Source organism: Macaca nemestrina, chromosome 9 (genome assembly GCF_043159975.1).
Source record: "Macaca nemestrina isolate mMacNem1 chromosome 9, mMacNem.hap1, whole genome shotgun sequence".
NCBI lineage: Eukaryota > Metazoa > Chordata > Mammalia > Primates > Cercopithecidae > Macaca > Macaca nemestrina.
Window position 1 is genome coordinate 38628141 of NC_092133.1, and position 16431 is coordinate 38644571.

Sequence of the window (16431 nt, forward strand, 5' to 3'; positions counted from 1 at the left end):
TCTTAATTTTTTCATTACCTCATTGGATCTTTATAAGCATGTTAATTAATTTTTAGGTATTTGTATATTTTCTGTTCTTCATGATTGCTAGTTTTATTGTACTATTTTCAGAAAAAAATAGTTGATTTGATTTTAAATTTCAAAATCTGTTAAAACTTGTTTGGTGACTTACCATACGATCTATCCTGGAGAATGTTTCATATGCTGTATAGAAGAATGGGTATTCTGTAGCTGTTGGGTGGACTGTACTGCGCATACCTGCTAAGTCAGGTCAAAAGAACAGTTTAACACCACTGTTTGTTGTTTGATCTGTCTATTGCTGAAAATAGGGTATTACGTTCTCTACTATTATTGTTTTGAAGTCTATTTCTTCCTTTAGGTCTATTAATATTTGCTTCATATATTTAAGTGCTTTGATGTTGAGTTCATGTACATTTATAATTTTTATACCCACTTGATGAAATTCCCCTTTATCGTTATATGATCACCTTCTTTGTTTATACAGGTTTTAATTTAAAGTCATCCCTTGGTATTCATGGGGAATTGGTTGCAGGACTCCTTGTAGATATTAAAATGCACATATACTCAAGTCCCATAGTCAGCCCTGCAGAATTCATGCATACAAAATGTTGGCCTTTCCTATCCATGGCTTTTGCATCCCATGAACACTGTATTTTGATCTGGTTTATCTTTTTTCTTTCAGGGCACAACAATCTTAACAGATCTGACTTCTGTCCTGTACGATGACAAGGAATTTCCCAATCCAGAGAAGTTTGACCCTGGCCACTTCCTGGACGAAAGTGGCAACTTTAAAAAGAGTGATTATTTCATGGCTTTTTCAGCAGGCAAGCAAGCTTTTTATGTTCACATCAGGGGTCATGTAAGATAAGGAAGGACTCTGCATGGAGGCTGCTCTGGGCTGAACAATTTGCCATTTGCATAAGGTCAGAGGCACCACTCCCAAAGACGGTTATTTCTCATGGGACTGGTGACTGCGTTCATAGATTCTGCTTCCTGGTCCACTACGTAGGTCATTAAAAGTTCCTCCTAGAAGTCCAGTTCTAGTAAAACTTTTCTCATTTACCCTGAGAAGCCAGTTCACTCAATAAACTTCACTGAGTACCTTACATATGGCAATGCAATGCTCAGGTCAGGCATACAAATGTGAGTAAGTATTAGATCTTTTCTCTAAGAGAAAGGAAAACAAATGAAGAGGCAATGAAATTCCAAGATCACAAATGCTATGCTTGAGGTTTCTTTGGGAGTCCAGAGAAAGGGAGGGAGAGAGAGAGAACGTGAGCAAGAGAGAGAGAGAGAGAGAGCGCTTCAGATGATTTATTTGAGAGGGACAGGGGCAGAATAGTTGGAAAGTAAGTGAAATTTTCTTGCAATAAATCACATTTGAGTATCTTCCCTCAATTTTTGATAGTCCTGGAAAGAAACATGCAGCAATGTCAATAAAGTTAATAAAAGAGAGTTTAATAAAGAGATGGTTTTGAGAGGTGTCGGCCAAACAAGGGGAGTAACAAAATGTGGGGAAGAACTCAGGACTAACATCAGCAAGAAGATGTTACAATCCTGGATCAAAAGATTCAAAAGAAGGAGAGTGTTGCTGGCACCTGAATAATGAGCAGATTCCTCATCAAGAGAAGCGTCTTTAGGTAGAGGGATGTTGGCACTGTTAAACTAGTCTGACAGAGTAGGATAGAGGGAACAAATACTCTGAACTTTTCAACATCTGAGCCTCTGAATGTATCCAGAACCCAGAAAGGAACTACCTCCTGGTTTAATGCAGTTCTTAGAGGTCAGTTTCCTGGGAATAGAAAGGCACATGAGATAAACACAAAATGGTTCTGGAAAGAGGAAGAAATGGAGAATATTCAGCACACTGCAAAGAAGTAGGAGGCGGATAAGGGGGTAGAAGACGTTTCCAACAGAAATAACTGAAACAGAGACAAAAAGAAAAGATTTGTTCCTGTTTAATTATATAAGAAAATAAGTGTAGAGCAAGCCTTGATGTTGTGTTCTCAAGATTATGTGCATTGCTCAGAGATAATCTCAAAAAAGCCGTTGCTATGTGACTTCTTATCTCCTTTCATATTTTGGAGTCCACTGTTGCACCATGAGCCTGCTCAACATTTCTATTTGTTTCACATGGCTTGCAGGCCAGCTTTTGTCCTGACAGTGGGTATTACTGTGTGCATTATCAGATCTAAGGGTTTACCTTAAGAGTTTGTACTCCAGTTTGTAAAACAGATGAATAATTTACAGTTCATGTGAAATGTAGTGTATTAGAAGCATTAATGAATATTGTGGAAAACTTGAGAGCGTGAATTGTATATCCTGATGTATCAAAGAAGATTGCATAGAATAAATAACATCTGAGCTGAATCTGAAAGAATATGGGGACTATTGGCAGGCAGAGCAGAGTAGGAGACCATTCCAGGTAGAAGAATACCTGGAATCTGAGAGGAATCTTGAAATTGCCAATCTCTTTGGGGAGTGGTGAATCATTAGTAATGGCTGGGGTGAGGGGAACTGGGTGGAAGATGTGGAAAGAAATGATGCCCTAAGAATTGCCTGTGGCCACTTGGTGACATTTCTTTTTATACCTGGCAATAATAAGCTCTTGACTATTTTTTTTAGAGCAGATATGTGGCAAGATTGATTATCCTTTAGAATCCAGATAAGGACAAATAAATCTATTTGTCAAGTCCAGGGTCAGAAGTATATGGAGAAGTAGATACAGTGTTGTGTATCATGCCAGTTGGGATAGATGTGTGTGTGTGAGTGTGTGTGTGTGTGTAAAGATGTCACTGGCAAGCTGCAACACAGCAGTTCCAATGTGCATGGACAGAAAAGATTTTTTTTAATATAGTACATTCACAGAAATATGTGCTAAAGAATAGAAAAGAAACCAGGTTTGGGTGTAAATAGAAAAAGTTGTAGGTTCATTAGTCATTCATTAATATATTTCTTCATTCCACATTAATTTCAGCCTCCCTGTGTGCTAACTCAGCTAAAGAATTAAATGAGTAATGATCTTGTGTGTAATTTTTAGGAAAAAGAATTTGTGCTGGAGAAGGCCTGGCCCGCATGGAGCTGTTTTTAATCCTGACCACCATTTTGCAGAATTTTACCTTGAAACCTCTGGTTGATCCAAAGGATATTGACACCACCCCAGTTCACAAAGGCTTTGGCACTATACCACCCTTCTATGAGCTTTGTTTCATCCCAGTCTGATGAAGTGTCTAGCTGCTAGATTGCAGAGCAAGGCTGTTCAGTCCCATGTGAAAAATGCAGATGTTTCCTTGCCTGTGTGTCAACCATTATCTCCTCCTATCTTAATAGGAAGAAGGCCATCTCTGAGCCCTATCTCTTTTGATTGTATGCATCCTTCAAAATCCATTCCAATTTTCCCTGTATGAAAGAAAATTTATTGTTTCATTTCCAATAAAATTATGTTTGTAACACAATCTTAAGATCATATGCTACATTTTATCTGTAGTCATATGAAATGGAAAGCACCCTATAAATGCCATATTTTGCTTTGCTACCACAAATGAGAAATCAGAAATTATTGCGTGAGATTTTAAAAAAATGTTGAAAGTATTAAAACATGAGCTTTATTAATCTCACACTCCTATCTACCTGTCTAGGCAAATGATCTCTTGACAGATTAGCTTGTATACTTTCTTTTTTCCCCCAGTGGCTATTAAAATACAATTACATGTACATATATGCATGTGTTGGATATATATGTTGTATATGTGTTTATTTTAGCATGTATATGCATGTGTATAAATGCAGGGAGAAAAGAAAAGAAGGTCACTTTAGCCAAAGGGAATGACATGATATAAACTTGAATTAGCCAGTCTGTCCAAGGTTATCCATTCTTTTCTCCCCCAGTGGTTAGATACACACATACAGGGACACACACAGATGTACAGACATATTAAGGCAAAGAAAAGGGGAACATGTATTTGAATATACACAAACAGAAATATGTGTATATGTGTGTTTATGTGTATATGTAGAATATAGCTGTGATTTGGAGGCGACAGTTGTATAGTAACATATAGATATTTTAAAAAGCAACATAAAGAAATGTAGCTCATAATGTCCTATTTAATGGCTATTCCATATTTTCAGAATTATTTCCAGCTTCAATGATGTTTAGATTATTTTTGAACTGTTGTTTACTACAAGTGCCGCTATCTGCATACATCTTATATTATTTCTTTAAGGTGGTTTTATAGATAAAAATGGCTGCACCATAATGTATATAATCTTTTACTTTTCATAAATACTGGAATATAGTTCACTAAAACTTATATATGTGTTTACTTTTCTAACATGAGTATAATGGAAAGACTATTTCCCCAAATCCGTGTGAATACTGAAGATTGAATTCTTTGATAATTTTAGCAATTTTGGGTTACCTTTCATGGAGTTTTCAAATAGTAAATCCTTTCATCTGCAAATAATGTTTCACTGTAACAACCAGAAGTTTTAAGAAATAGCACCTACTACAAATCTTTGTCAATATCTGTTTCTGTCTCTGCTGTTTCCTCTCAGTTACCCATCTGTCTCTCACATAGACATGCAAATATGTATTTTTACAGAAACTGATAAAAGTTGTAAAGATTCGTGGAGACAGCGTAACAGTTTAGGAAATTCATTTGGCAAGCCTGATATTTTATGCAATTTATCTGTTGAAATGATTGCTGATTTGAAATCAGTAGCTGAAAGGCTGAAATTCTGGCTATAAAATTTCATTCAGAAACTTTAGAATTGGGAAATAATTTCTGGCAAATTCTCACTTAGTGGAAATTAGATGGAGTATAGAGCTTTTCAAGTGAGAAAGACCAAGTAAGCACTTTTATTTCAGTTGAAGCCTAAAGGCCATTATGAAGGTTTGCAACCAAGGATTAGAATAAACCTGCAGTTGAAAAGGCCTCATTATAAGGCCATAGTCTTGCTTTAAATAATCTACTCCTATACATTTTCTTATTTCTGCAGACATTTTTCGCTAGAGAAACGTAATGTTCCGCTCTCATAGAGCCTCAAAGTTAGTCAGAGGCGAGGGCTTAGGGCATTCTCAGATATTTCCTAAGCCTGTGTGGCCTTCTATGTTCCAGAAATGTGTCACCACTCTTCAAAGCCTTCTATGAACATCTTATTTTTCAATTCCTTCTTTTAAGATTTTTAGTTAGCTAGCAGATTTACAAACTGCCCAGGTAGGTGTTAAAGGCATTCCCCAACACGCACACAGAGCCTCTTGCAAAGACTGGGAAATTTATTGGTTTCTGATGTCCAAGGAAATCTCTGTCCCATTAATAGTGGGGCATTAAGCTAATTGAACAATGACTTTATTAAGCTGACATAAGAAAGAAGAGAGACTTTACAGAATTATTTCAGAGAAACCACTAAAACACAAAGCAAACTGGAGTAAAAATGCCTTATTTAGGTCTTGAGAGTACAAATGTATAATTGAATAGAATTGCTTTGTCGGTGGTGAAACAGAATGAACAGAGGAAATGATTATCTTCATAGTTCACTGCAGCCTCAAACTTCTGGGCTCAAATGACTCTCCCACCTCAGCCTCTACCACACTTAAGTAATTTTTAATTGTTTTTCAGAGATGGGGTCTCTCTTTGTTGCCCAAGCTATTTTCCAACTCCTGGCCTGACACAATCCTCCCACCTGGCCTCCCAAAGTGCTGAGATTACAGGCAGGAGCAAGCACGCACAGCAACATTTTCGCCTTGCAAGACTGAAAGTCTGTACCCATTAAACACTACCTCCCCATTCCCTCCTCCTCCCAGCCCCTGGAAACCACCATTATACTTTCTGTTTGGTGATTTTTTTTTTTTTTCACTATTCTAGGTACCACATGGAAGAGGAATCATAAAATATTTGTCCTTTTGTGACTGGTTTATTGTACTTAGCATCATATCTTCAAGGTTCATCCATCCTCCATGTTGTAGCATGTATCCGACTTTTTTTTTTTTCGTTTTTAAGGCTGAATATATTCCATTGTATGTAGAAACCACATTTTGTTCATGCATTCATCTGCTGATGGACAAATGGGTTGCTTCCATTTTTTGGCTATTGTGAATAATATTGCAGTGAACATGGGTGTGCAAATATCAGTTTGATGCTTTCAGTTTTTTGGGGTATATACACAGAAATGTAATTGCTATATCGTATGGACATTCTACTTTTAATTTTTTGAGAGACTCTGTCACACTGTTTTCCACCATAGGTTCACTACTTTACATTCCCACCATCAGAGTAGGAGAATTCTGATTCCTCCACGTCCGTACCCATGCTTGTTGTTTTCTGTGTTTTTTTTTTTTTAAATTAAAAAAAAAAATTCCTATAAAGGAACTTTAGAGAACTTTCTTTAAACACTATTTTATGGTAGGTTTGCTAGAGATAAATTATCTTTGTCTCCCTTCATATAAGAATGTCTTGAATTCCTCTTCATTTGTGAAGAATACTTTTTTAATAGATATAGAATGCTAGGCTGGCAGATTTTTTTTTTCCCAGCACTTAAAAACGTTCTGCTAATTCCTATTTCTCCACGGATGCTGATGACAAGTGCCCCGCTAGGTAAGGTGTAATTTTTCTCTGGCTGCTTTGAAAATTATTTGTTTTCCTTTTTGGAAAATTTCCCAGAAGCGTTCGGTGTGGATTTAAAAAAAATTTATCCAGATTGATGTTCACTATGATTCTTGTATCTGTAGGTTTATGTCTTTTTCCAAATTTGGGATATCTTCAGACAAAATTTCTTCTGGTACTTTTTCAGCCCTACATTTTCTTCTCTTCCGGCAGCACTCCATTTACATAATTTTTAGATCATTTATATAGTCCCATAGGTCTGTGAGGTTCTTCTCATTTCTTTTTATCTCTCTGGTCCATTTCTCTCTGTTTTTCATATTAGGTTATTTTTATTGTTCTGTCTTCCAGTTCACTTTGTCTTTGTCTCATTAATGTCACTTTTCCTTTGTTTCATTAATGCTACCACTGAGCCCATCAACTGTAGTTTTATTTTGGTTATTTATTTCTCTATTCTAGAATTTCTATTTCATTCTTTATATCTTCTATTTATTTGTTGTTATTTTCTGTTTCTTTGCTGAGACTTTATACATTTTTCATTTGTTTCAAATGTGTTCATAATTGCCCATTGAAACATTTTTATGATGACTGCTTTAATAGCTTTGTCAGATAATTCTGACATCTCTTGTCATCTTGGTATTGGTAGCTTTTGATTGTCTTATTTGCAGTTTGAATCTTCTTGCTTCTTCTAAGACATGTAATTTTCAGTTGAATCCTGGATATATTTTTTTATGATGTTATAAAACTCTGGATCTTACTAAAACCTCCTTTCACTGGCTTCCTCTCAGAACCCTATGGCCAAGGAAGAGGTGGCAGTGCTGCCTCAGTACTGGCAGGTGGGGGTAAAACTCTTAGTTTGCTCACTCAGCCTACATTCACATCTGAGGTTATTGGGGGCTCCTCATTACTGCTGGGCAGGGGTGGGATATCTAGCTCCACACATGGCCTCCACAGACACAACTGGGGATGTCCTCCGTACTGCTGAGTAGTGGTGAGAGATTTGGCTCTCCACTAGGCTTTCTTCATTACATCTGGGTAGGGATGAAATATGGGCTCCTTATTGGGCCTTTTCTGTCCCCAACTCAGTAGGGTATTTGGGGCACCTCATTATAGTATTTTGAGTGTGGAAGCCTGGACTCCCCACTTGGCCTTTTCAGGCATTTGGCTGGGGAAAGGTGTTACTGTTTCCAAGTATTCTGCCTTGCTGGGCTGCCCTTTCTGGCCATTTGGTCAGAGACAGCAGGCTCCTCTTGAGACTTTTTCTGTATGTGCCCATTGCCCTTTCCAGGTTGCTGCCCTCAGCTCCAGGTCTGGGATGTCCAAGGCAACAGGAACACCCTGGGAGCTCACCACCATGGTCCTCAGGTTGCGGGGTCCCTAGCCAGTGTGCCTTCTGTTGCCCTGTCAGAGACTTCTCATGTTGTTTTATATATAAAGTTGAGAGTTTTTAGTTGTATTGAGTGAGTAAAACAGGGAAAAATATTTTTATGAAGAAACCATCTTCTGTCTGGATGCTTTCCATAATTCAAGTCATCCCCCTTTCTGTTCCAATCTTTGCTTCATAACATACTAATCTTTATTTAGTAAATAGGTAGTTTTACTAAAATATAAAAATTCATTTACTGTGAGAGAAAATGCCCCTATGAAGGTTGTATCAGCTGTGGGAAATTTTTTTTTATGGTTTTCTTGTTTAGCTAGGAGTTATATGCAGAAAATTTGCCTCCACAAGAGATGATGGCTCAAGTTAAAAAAACAGACCCTTTATGCTCACTCTGGTCACTCTATGATTATGAGGAGGTAGACTTTCATCCTGTTTGGTTGTAGTAGCTCATCCTAGAGTTATGGGTTTGCTCTTTTCTGTCCTCTTGACCTATTTTTTTTTTTTTGAGACAGATTCTCACTTCATCACCCAGGCTGGAGTGCAGTGGCATGATCATAGCTCACTGCACCCTTGACTTCCTGGTCCTTGACCTTCTAACCCTCACCCTGGGTGCTCTTTTGGCCGGAGCAAGCCTGAGAGTTACATAAAGTCCACAGGTTCAGCCTCCAAAACCCCTCTCTGGGAGATGGACTCAAGAAGGATTTCTTCTTACGTTCTAAGGACTACTGGGATCCTTATTGCCTGGCTATTTCAGCCTGGGAGGGGTTTGGCTGGAATATCCCTGGGGAGGCAGGCTCTCAGGGCTAAAAATAGTGGGAGAAAAGATTAAACCTTTAGGAAACTGGTACACATCAGCGCTAAGTGTGACTCAGGGAGAAACCAGAACTAGGACACTTTGTGTAATGTATCCTTACTCCAAAGGAGTTGTATTTGGTTAAACTCTTGTATTTTCTTATTAAAACTTTTGCAGGGCCGGGCGCGGTGGCTGAAGCCTGTAATCCCAGCACTTTGGGAGGCCGATACGGGCGGATCACAAGGTCAGGAGATCAAGACCATCCTGGCTAACATGGTGAAACCCCGTCTCTACTAAAAAAATACAAAAAAAAAAAAAAAACTAGCCGGGCAAGGTGGCGGGTGCCTGTAGTCCCAGCTACTCGGGAGGCTGAGGCAGGAGAATGGCGTGAACCCGGGAGGCGGAGCTTGCAGTGAGCTAAGATCCGGCCACTGCACTCCAGCTTGGGCGACAGGGCGAGACTCCCTCTCAAAAAAAAAAAAAAAAACAAAAAAAACAAAAACTTTTGCAAAGTGGGTTGAGAAGAAAGTGTTACTTCCAGTGTTACACCCTCAACACTTTTTCCTGTGGAGACTCCAGCATGTTCATTGTGTTTTCTGAAGCCATGGCACTGTAGTACTCTTTCATTGTTGTTATTATTATTTAATAATATAAAATGAGACATTTTTGCTGCATTTTTCATTCATATTTTTGTCCTAATTACTTTTTAAATATATTCTCGTGTCAGGTCAATATTTATAGTCTAACGTATAAGACTTAGACTTTGGTTCTTAGGATGTTATTTTTGAATCAGCTGCGTCTGGTAAGGTAATAGATATTGAAAGTGCCTTGTAAATTGTCCAGTGGCGTAAAAGTATTGTCATATCTTTATGACATAAAAGAGAAATTGTTTTCTTCCTTTTAGCATGGAAATACTTTACGAAGCCATTTGCTGGGTGACTGTGTGATGGCCTTGTGGTTTGGATTTCATGATTTTTAGTGTTCCCTTGAAGGGTTCCAGATATAACCTATACCAAAGAAGAGGAAAATTTTTCCAGTACATTCCATGATCTGACCTTGATTTGAAAATAGTTCTAAGTGTAATAGAAAAAAGATTTATCAAAATAGTACACTACACTTCCTATAAAGCAAGTTCTAAACATAAGACTCAAAGAAAGAGTCACACATATAACTCAAAGAAAGGCTGGAGGCCAGTCATGGTGGCTCATTCCTTTAATCCCCACACTTTTGGAGGCTGAGGTGGGAGGATATCTTGAGTCCAAGAGTTCAATACCAGCCTGTGAAAGATAGTGAGATTCCATCTCTACAAAAAAGACAAAATTAGCCAGGTATGGTGGTTTGGTCCTGTAGTCCAAGCTACTCAAGAGGCTAATGGAGAGGAACTGTTGAGGCTGCAGTAAGCCCTGATTGAAGTGTGAGCTTTCTCACACTTTCTCTAGGGGGTAAAGAGAGATGGGGATAGGGTAGACTGTTTTAAGTCCTAGATGAAGCATGGGAGCCATAGTAGCACCTGGGAAGGGCATTGCAGGCCGAGGGAACAGTAAGCACAAAGGCTATGTGGTTGTTTTGTCACAGGCCCAGCAGGAAGGCTAGTCTAAGTAGAGCAGGGTGAGTCAGGGATAGCAGGAGATATCTCTGGAGAGGGAAGCTAGGCCACATCTTTTAGGGCCTTTGTCCATTTTGTGATAAACATTTACTTCAAAATAGTTGAATTTGATTATAGTGGTATTTTGCTATTAAAACTATTTGATTCTAAATCAGTTGAGAATACATAGAGTTACAGCATGACAGGGTCTGATTGGTGTGTTTAAAATATTACTCTGGACTGGGCATGGTTACTCATGCCTGTAATCCCAGTGTTTTGGGAAACCAAGGAGGGAGAATTACTTGAGGCCTGGGGTTTAAGATTAGCCTATGCAGCATAGCAAGATCCTGTCTCTACAAAAAATGATGGCAAAAATTAATGATACATGGTAGTGTGTGCCTGTAGTTCTATCCACTGGGGAGGCTGAGGCAGGAGCATTGCTTGAGCCCAGGAGTTTGAGGCTGCAGTGAGCCATGATCATGCCACTGCATTCCAGCCTCGGCACCAGACTGAGACTCCATCTCTAAAAAAATAAATTAAAAAAAATAAAGCAAAGTATCACTCTGCCTTCAGATTAAACATATGACTGTCCTGGGCCTAAGAATGACAGCAAAAAAACCAAATAGGCAGCTAGTCAGCATGTTGGTAAGGGATGGGATGGCTTAGACAGTGGAGCCCAGGGTAAAAGAGGCCTCATCACTCTGCACATCTCATCCTATGCTGAAGCACCCAGAATGACAGAAGGAAAGTGTGAGAGGCAAGGCCTGGCTCGCCCAGTCCCTGAGCCTGAACATCGACAGATCACGAAGTACTTACATGTTCCATCCTCACATCCAACCCTGTGAACCAGGCAAGGAAGGTACTATTGCCTGTGTGTTATAGGTGAGGAGACCCAAGCACCTAGTCATGAGAATTAGAAGGCATTTATAGAGACAGAGAAGGCACTTCGAGATAATCAGGAGTGAAGAACACTGTGATTCTTGCTCATGAAAGGAATGCATGTGGCTGGAATGGAAAGGATCCAGCTGAGATTTTACTGGACAGGTTATGGTTGGCATTTTTCTTCTCAATTTTCTGTGAACATAATGTTGTTTATGTAATTTCTAATGAAAGAATGCATTCCCATTCTATTGGGTTAGGCCACAAAGTAATTAAATTACTGAAGTTATTTGAAACAAGAGCCCCCGATTGCACTGAAGCAGCATGCAGCTAACTTCAAAGACACTTCATTTTCACCACGCTGGCGGGTCTGTGGCTGAGTTTGGATAGGGCTTCGTTCATTGGGATAATTTGTGTCAATCCTGTGAATCAGGGATGTCTTTGCCTGGAAGATGCGCCTGGTGAAGTGTCTTCTAACTTCAGACATTTCCTAATGAATTTCCAAACATTCTTTACAACTTAGACCGTGCTCAGCCTGCAAGTAGCCTCATCATTGGCAAAGAATGTGAACTTTACAAGATGCTTCAAGAGAAACAGGAGTTGAATGAGCTCCTAAAACAGTCTGTCTTTCCTGGCTTTGCAGGAAATTCTGGAGTCTGGAAAACCTGCAGTCAGGCTGTCATTCAAGGTCAGGTGTAAGAGTCAGCCATTGTGGAAGAACAGGTGAACACAGCCTGGATTAGGTGGAAAGAGCACGGTGTGATTTGGAGGGCACGGGCTTTTAAAATGAACAAAGGGAGAGAGAGGGAGAGAGAGAGAGAGAGAGAGAGAGAGAGAGGAAGAGAGAGATTGAGCCCACAAACCACACTCTAGTGGTGGCTGAGGAGTGGGAGTGGGAGTGGGTGAAGACCATGGGTGATGAGAAGCAGAATGAGATTGAATCAGTGCCCAGTGAAGAAGGTGCCAACTTTGCTCTGGGGCCATGTCTTTGGTTTTTCTCTTGGGGGAATGTCCTCTTCAGAGCTTGAGAGCCCTAGTGTGGCCATGTTCTTACCATGTGACTTTAGGCAAATCTCTGAACCTTCTGAGGCCTGTTTTCTTGTCTGTCCATCAGGATAAAAATCCTTCCTCCTACAATTTTTATGGATGTCAAATGTCACAAATTGTGTGAAACATCCATCGCCAAGACCAACTGGGTGCTTCATTATTATTGTGATGTTTCAAATCTCAAGAGGCTCTCCTGTATATATACCATATACTCAGTGTATGGTATATAGTATATGGTATATACACTATATACCATATATTTATTATGATAATATTCAAGCAGATAGCAGTAAAAGTATCTTCACTTAACAACAATGGCATATTGTGAGAAAGTCTGACAGGTGGATGTATTGAAGAAGGGATGCTTTTTCCCCGCTCATAAACCTGACCTGTGGATCAGCAGTTCTCATGCTCTGCTCCTCCCTGGTGGTTCCTCATTAACACCTCCCGTGATACTCATTGGCAGACTTTTCCAGACAGCTGGATTTGCATCCTTTCCTAGTTTCTGTGATGCCCAGCTCTCCACACTCTCTCCCTTTCTTGAGGCTTGGCATCTCAGAGGGGTCTTGCTTTCTATGCTCTCTTTACCTCTCTCATGGGCCCACCTGCAAAGAGATAGTTCGTGCTCCCTGGGGTGGGGGCTACATCTTGTGATTATGTGTGTGTGAGACCTGCCTTTGTAAAGGAATTGATATGTCGGCTGAGAGTTTATTTCTTTCTGGAAGAAGAAACTCCCTCCTCACGGTCCACAGCTGAAGATTCAGCTTCCTTGGGAGCCCTGTCTGAGTAGAAAGTTCCTTTCCGAACACCTGAGACCTGAGCTTCCTCCCTATTTGGGTGGGTTCTTTAGAGAGAGTGGCAATTTACAACCATAGGAAATTAGGGGAAAAAAGTGCTTCTTTCATGCTGAGATGATATTGTTCTACCAGCACTTTCCTCCTTTGCTTGGAGTACCTGAGCAGCTGGGAAGTAATGAGCCACACTTTGTATCAAGTTCCAGTATTAGCTTTGCCTGCCGAACATCTTGGGGATCAACCCTTGAGGATGACAGCTTTGTTAAAACATATGGGAAACCACAGCTTATTTCACTCTGTGTGAGTGGTTGTGAAACCCTTCACTGAGAGGCAGTCAGTTCATCGCAGAGCTAACTAGGACATAGACAGTTGCTGCAGAACTCATCTAGGCTCACAGAGAAAAACCTGAGCATGGAGTTGGCAGCTCCATGCGCATCATGATCTGGACTCCTTCCATCGTGTGCTCCAGCAACCATACCCATGGCTTCTGTTCCCAAGGTTACCTTGTGGTCTTAGTTAACAGCTGGTGCTCCAGCAATCATACACACTTCCAGGCATCAGGGAAGCAGGGAAGAGGAATGGAGACCTGGCTATTGGGGGAATCCCTATTTCAGATGAGCCAGCTTTCTCCTTCCAAGAAGTGCCACACTACTCTTCCATTTACATTTTATTGACCACAATTTAGTCACAGGACCATATGTAGTTGCATGAAAGTCTGGGAAATATTTACATATTTTATCCCTTAGGCTGAATGCCTTCTTTCCCTCAAAGAGAATTGATACTTTGTTGAAAACAAGGAGGGAGATAACAGATCTTGTAGTTTCTCCTGTATTTCTTAATAAGCACTTGCAATTAAATTTTTACTGAATACAATAGGATAAATTTCAATCCAAACATCCATCACATGCAGAAGGCTATCCAGGGAGGAAACTCAAATGCCTGTTTTTATTTGAGATAAAATGTTGAAAGCTTAGGACAGCAAAGGCAGTAAAGACCCTGGATGAAGGGTCCTGTCTTTCAGAAAGGCCTCTGGTTCAGAAAGCAGCACTTCAGGGTAGAAAGTGCAGTAGGATCCAGAATATCTCTTTATATAGCCACTTCTTTTGTAGAATGTTTTAATTGGGTATATAATTTTATGTAGTTAAAAATCATTTGTCAAAGTTTTCTACATTATTTTTTCCAACATTTTCTTTGCTCCATTCTGCTTCTCTTCTCCTGTAGAGACTCCAATTAGATATATAGCAGATGGCTTAATATGATACCAGATGTCAACTAATGTCCTCTTTTTTGATTTTCAATTTTGTTCATTCCTTTTTCTCTCTGTGCTGCAATTTGTATAATTTTTATTGACACCTTCTACTTGGTTCCATTTGCTGTTATGTACATCCAATGCATTCTTCACTTTTGATATTGCAATTTTAAATTCTAAAATGTCTATTTGGTTCATTTTAGGGTTTTTTTCTGTGCTAAATTTGTTCATAATTTTATTCATTATCTCAAATTCCATCTCTCAATTCTTTAACATATTTTTAATAGATAATTTCATGTCCTTTCCTGCTAATTTCAACATCTTGGTCATCTGTGGGTCTGTTTCTTCTGACGGATTTCTGAATCATGTGTTACATTTTTCTGCTTTGTTTCATACCTCATAAGTTTTTATTGCGTGCTAAAGACACTGGATAAAACAAGAGTAAAAACTGCAGGTTTGGCATACCTTTTTCCCTATCAGGCCGAATGGAAAGCTAAACTCTTTGAATTAATCATAAGTTGGGTGCCTTTGGTGTTATAATTCAATTTTAATTGGTTTCAGTTGATTCACTTCATTGTTACGAGAGCAGGATCATGCCCCTTTCCTCAGCGGGGCTTGAGATGTAAGCACCTGAGGCTTTTTGTTTGCTTTGCCGCTGAGCTCCAGCTTTTTGTACTAAGGGGACCTCTTCTTCCAGCCCATCCTCAGTGTGCTATACTCTGCTGTGTGTATGGTAAATGACTATTGGGGGGAAACTCACTGGCAGTAAGGAATGGTGTTATGTTTAGAACTCCTTCAGTTTACTGTTTGTTACTCTCGGCTCCTCAGTCATTCAAAATTCATCTGATTCTTCTTACTCTTTAGGTGTGAAAATGGCCATCTAGGAGGAATCTAACCTCCTCTGGAGTTGAGTTGCCCCCTCAGCTCTCCTTTAGGTCAGTAAGATTATGGTGCCTCTCCAGTGTGTTCTTGATGTTACTATGGAAACAATGGGCTTTCGTGACCATCTACAATGTAACCAGAAGTGAATTTCACTCTTTAGTCCTATTCTGACCCAAGTATTTTTCTCCCCAAATAAGCTTTCGAAAAATTTAAACAGCATTTCACGAAGGTAAAATGATTTGAATGAATTTACACAATCAGCAACAGGGCAATATTTTCTCACAGAATAATTGTGTGTTATCTGTCTGTGAATATATCAGGTGTTATTGGAATGAAATAATCTCGTGTCTATGGAACATAAAACAACTATAGGCACAGATGTATTTGTCGCTTAATACGACTATATTTTTATTGCCAGACATAGATTTGACTCTTTCTTCCTGGGTCCATATTTGTGGTGCTTTGGTGCCATCAGATCAATTAAAGGGCCTTTTAATGGATTTTGCTTTCTAATTACGTTTTAGCGTTTTTCATTAAGTGTGGTTACTCTTTATATAGTTTATTAAAATTAACAATATAAATTTCCTACAAATTTCCTCCATTACTTACTAATTAGTGTTTCTTCATAAACCCTTTAAGAAACAGTAGACCACAGAACAGTTATGGAATACGCACAAATACCAGTAAATAAATGGACATATTTAACAATCACTGCTTCCTCTTTGTTCACTGTCAATACTTTTTTTCTATTTTCAGCATTGTTTATCTTAAATAAGTTATATATTTTTAGTTTGTTCAGTGTTGCTACATACATATTTTTAATTTGTATTCTATCTGCTTTCATTGGAAAGAACAATAATGTTGCCACAAAGAAATTCCAGAAGCTGCGCCATTGATAAAGAAAAAAGGTTTATTTGGCTTACAGTTCTGCTGATTGCACAAGAAGCATGACACTAGCATCTGCATGGCCTGATGCCTCAGGTTGCTTTCACTCATGCTGGAGGCAGGAAGGAGACAGCTTGTGCAGAGATCACGTGGCAAGAAAGGAAATGAGAGAGTGGAGGAGGTGCCAAGCTCTTTTTTTGGGTTTAAAATGTAGATTTTAATTTTCTGATTTTCTGTAACATAGTAATTTTTCTATTGTTTATTTTTTCAAATTTATTTTAACTTCTAGGATGCATGTGCAGGATGTGCAGGT

The 16431-nt window shown here is 39.2% G+C and overlaps 1 protein-coding gene across 12 annotated transcripts in view; it reads left to right on the forward strand.

Moving 5' to 3' along the window:
* The window catches only part of LOC105470210 (cytochrome P450 2C3-like), a 112451-nt gene that overhangs the window by 54603 nt on the left and 41417 nt on the right, over positions 1–16431 (forward strand). For 9 of the 12 annotated variants that reach the window (XM_071069454.1, XM_071069452.1, XM_071069453.1 and 6 more), the window contains 2 exons: positions 704–845; positions 3062–3476. In XM_071069454.1, coding sequence (XP_070925555.1) covers positions 704–845; positions 3062–3243 — 324 coding nt within the window. In that variant the 3' untranslated portion in view covers positions 3244–3476. Of the gene's footprint in view, positions 1–703; positions 846–3061; positions 3477–5888; positions 6365–8974; positions 9085–16431 lie in introns of those variants that run through there. The other 3 variants (XM_071069450.1, XM_071069449.1, XM_071069451.1) reach the window with 3 other exon arrangements.